The sequence below is a fragment of the Sinocyclocheilus anshuiensis genome, unplaced genomic scaffold, assembly GCF_001515605.1.
Source record: "Sinocyclocheilus anshuiensis isolate Anshui unplaced genomic scaffold, SAMN03320099.WGS_v1.1 scaffold948, whole genome shotgun sequence".
NCBI lineage: Eukaryota > Metazoa > Chordata > Actinopteri > Cypriniformes > Cyprinidae > Sinocyclocheilus > Sinocyclocheilus anshuiensis.
This window is the reverse complement of record NW_015549709.1, coordinates 1,000,001-1,003,153: the sequence shown is the minus strand read 5'-3', so window position 1 is coordinate 1,003,153 and position 3,153 is coordinate 1,000,001. Positions and strand designations below refer to the sequence as shown.

The 3,153-nt window shown below is 34.3% G+C and overlaps 1 protein-coding gene across 2 annotated transcripts in view; it reads left to right on the top strand.

The window, feature by feature from the left end:
* Nucleotides 1-1,041, top strand: part of capn5a (calpain 5a) — a 24,762-nt gene extending 23,721 nt beyond the window's left edge. For both annotated transcript variants that reach the window (XM_016450075.1, XM_016450076.1), the window contains 2 exons: nt 340-476; nt 565-1,041. In XM_016450075.1, coding sequence (XP_016305561.1) covers nt 340-476; nt 565-747 — 320 coding nt within the window. In that variant the 3' untranslated portion in view covers nt 748-1,041. The remainder of the gene's footprint in view (nt 1-339; nt 477-564) is intronic.
* The last annotated feature ends 2,112 nt before the right edge of the window (nt 1,042-3,153 follow it).

The following is a 3,153-nucleotide window of genomic DNA, read 5'->3' as shown; positions in this document are numbered from 1 at the left end:
ATAAAATGATGTATTTGTATTATTTTAAAATATACATTTTTTTAATGATTTCAATTCACTGTTTTACTTGATGCAGCAAAAAAGATCAAATGATTTGATATTTTAAATAACTTCCTGACATGCAGTCACAAGACTCTACATAAGACTCTGTGATGTAATTTCCTGTTTCCTGATTTGCTTGTCACATGACAACAAAAACGGACAAAAATGTAATCCTATTATTATTTTTAAAAAGACTGTCAGCTTTGATTTGAAATTGAAAAGAAGTGCATTCAGAGATTGTGTTTTTGAGTCAATTGACCCTGAAGTCAGTTTTGCTGTTTTTGAATGACATTTCAGCGTCGGACCCGTACGTCATCATCAGCTGTGAGGGACAGAAGGTTCGTTCGCTGGTGCACAAAAACACACAGAGCCCAGACTTTGACGTGAAGGCGGTTTTCTACAGGAAGAAGCTGAAAGAGCCGATCCGCATTCAGGTGCCGGTCTTTTAGCAATCGTTAGGAATGGATTCGGTCGTGCTTCCTCCTGTAATCTGCCTCCTTCTCTCACCTCTTTGTCAATCAGATCTACAACCAGAACATTCTGAAGGACTCGTTCATGGGTCAGGCGACCTTAAGCGGCGACCTGTCCGACCTGCAGCATCTTCACACCCTTCGCCTGCGCGACAAAGGAAACCGGCAGAACAGCGACCTCCCGGGTCTGGTCTCGGTGAGCCTCACGACCAGCGACGTCCTGACCAACATCTGAGCACGTCGCGGTGACTATAGAGGGTTTACAGCACCTCCTGTGTCTGTGGAAAATCACAGAGTATTACACTTATATTTACATGCTCTTTCTCTTTATGTAGTCCTTTGGGAATGTTTCTTGGAAGTAGATTTACTTGTTTACAAGCACTTTTTTCAACTTAAAGGGATAGTTCAGTCAAAAATGAAAATCATTTACTCACCCTCAAGTTGTTTCGTTCTTCTGTTGAAGATACCTCAGCAAATAAATAGTTGACGGTAGCCATTGACTTCCATAGTAGGGGGAAATAATACTATGGAAGTCAATGGCTACCATTGCCAACATTATTCAGAATATCTTCTTTTGTATCAAGATATCGTAAGACATGCATTTAAATCAGTATATGAAATAACATGCAGTATATGCATATATCTAATACCACTATCTACTATTCAAATATGTAGTTAGGAATTTCAATTTTATTATCATAATTTGACCTTTCATTTGCCAAACAATCTGAAACGGAGGGCAAAGGGTTCTTGTGTTTAGTCTCTCTGTTGTGTTTTCTCTTTCAAATATTTGCCATAATCTTGACGACATGTTGATTTTTATGAATCACTTTATCAAGCTTTTGTGAAAGGAAACATTTCTACAAATGATGTGGTGTTTTATCTATTGTTTTCATCTGTTTACCAGAATCCAGGATTCATATTTAACATGGTGTTTGAAGTAAATATTCCATACAGGCATGTGAAAATGTCTCTGTTTAAGGAAGAGCCAATGCATGATGAGTATAAATCTGTTTTAGAGTCGTACAGCTGTTAAAAAATACATTTTAAACATTGAATAAAAATTATCACTTATAAATATTGTTTCGGTTATCCGAGGGGTTAATATTATCAACACAATGTAAAGAGCAGTTATAACCACTAGCTGTCAGTAAGTATGTCAACAGAGGAAGAAGCAGGTTTCTGGCTTTTTTTTCCCCCAAGTGGTAATATGCACAAATATATATATATATATATATATATCAATTTGGTATATTGGCAAACTTCAATATATAAATAAATATATATATATATATATATATATATCAATTTGGTATATTGGCAAACTTCACACAGTGTTAATAGTCACAAACTTGAAAAATCACAATGTCATCATAAAGCCAAAACTGTTCTCCTCTGTTTTAACCCTCTAATACCAAATGCCAAGACACTTTTTAGATTTGAAATGTGAGAATCTCACTAAATCTGTGCCATTTTACAATCACTATGAATTATTTTGATTTTATTATTCTGTTTCTTTGCCTGTGATGCCTGTTGTCTGTTGTTTACAGATGAATAGATGTGCCTTATCAGAACGGGTAAAAAAAAGTCAAAGAAATCATATTCTGTGATGTATCTTTTTGTATATTGAGATTGTGTTTTTCTCACTCTTACACAAAATGAAATAAAGTTGAATTCAATGTTCAGTTATTTGCCTAAAATGCTGTTGTTTTTGTTTTTCACATGTTTTGAACAGGGTTTCTGTGATCATGTAAAATATTGGAATTTTAAAACTGCTATTTTCAGACCTGTTTTTGTAGCTCATAAAAATATTCTATCAACTAGAAACTGTTTTGGAAAAGCAAACTCGATATGATTATATTAAACAATATTTTATTTAATAATATGAATACCTGAATGACTGGAAATGTCATGGAATTTCATTGGTCAAAAGCTCAAAACATCAACTTAATTTGTGCTTTTGTTTTAGTATTAGTTACCATATATACTATCGTCAAAAGTTGGATTAATTAGGATTTTTTTGAATGATTTCTGAAAGATCATGTGACACTGAAGACTGGAGTAATGATGCTGAAAATTCCACTTTCATCACAGCAATAAGTTACATTTTAACATATATTCAAATAGAAAATGGTTATTTTAAATTTGAATAGTTTTTCATAATTTTACAGTATTTTTGGTCAAATAAATGCAGCATCGGTGACTATATACGAGACTTCTTTCAAAAACATTCAAATGTAATTATTACAAACTTTTGACTGGTAATGCATATTGGAACTGTTGGTAAAAATAGTTTTCCGTGTTTTTATAAATGCTTTAGGTAGTAATGAATATGGCAGACTTGCACGTCTCTGTAACTGTACCACACTAGACTCGTGATATCAGAGGCGTTCAGGAGAAATCAGCTTGTCATCTCCAGGTTGCACTGCTGTAAAATTCATCTCAAATCAAACGGCCTGGAAAGCGGTGACCTTTTCATCAGTAATACAGACGGTCACTGGTGAAATACTGGCTGCTCATTTGCATTTAGAGTTTGATTGCTGTGCGGCTTTTCTCTTTTTGTGCATCTCTTGCCTGTCTAAGGAATGTTTTCTATATAAGATGCTGTGTTTTAGTATGTTCTTTATGTGTGTGTGTGTGA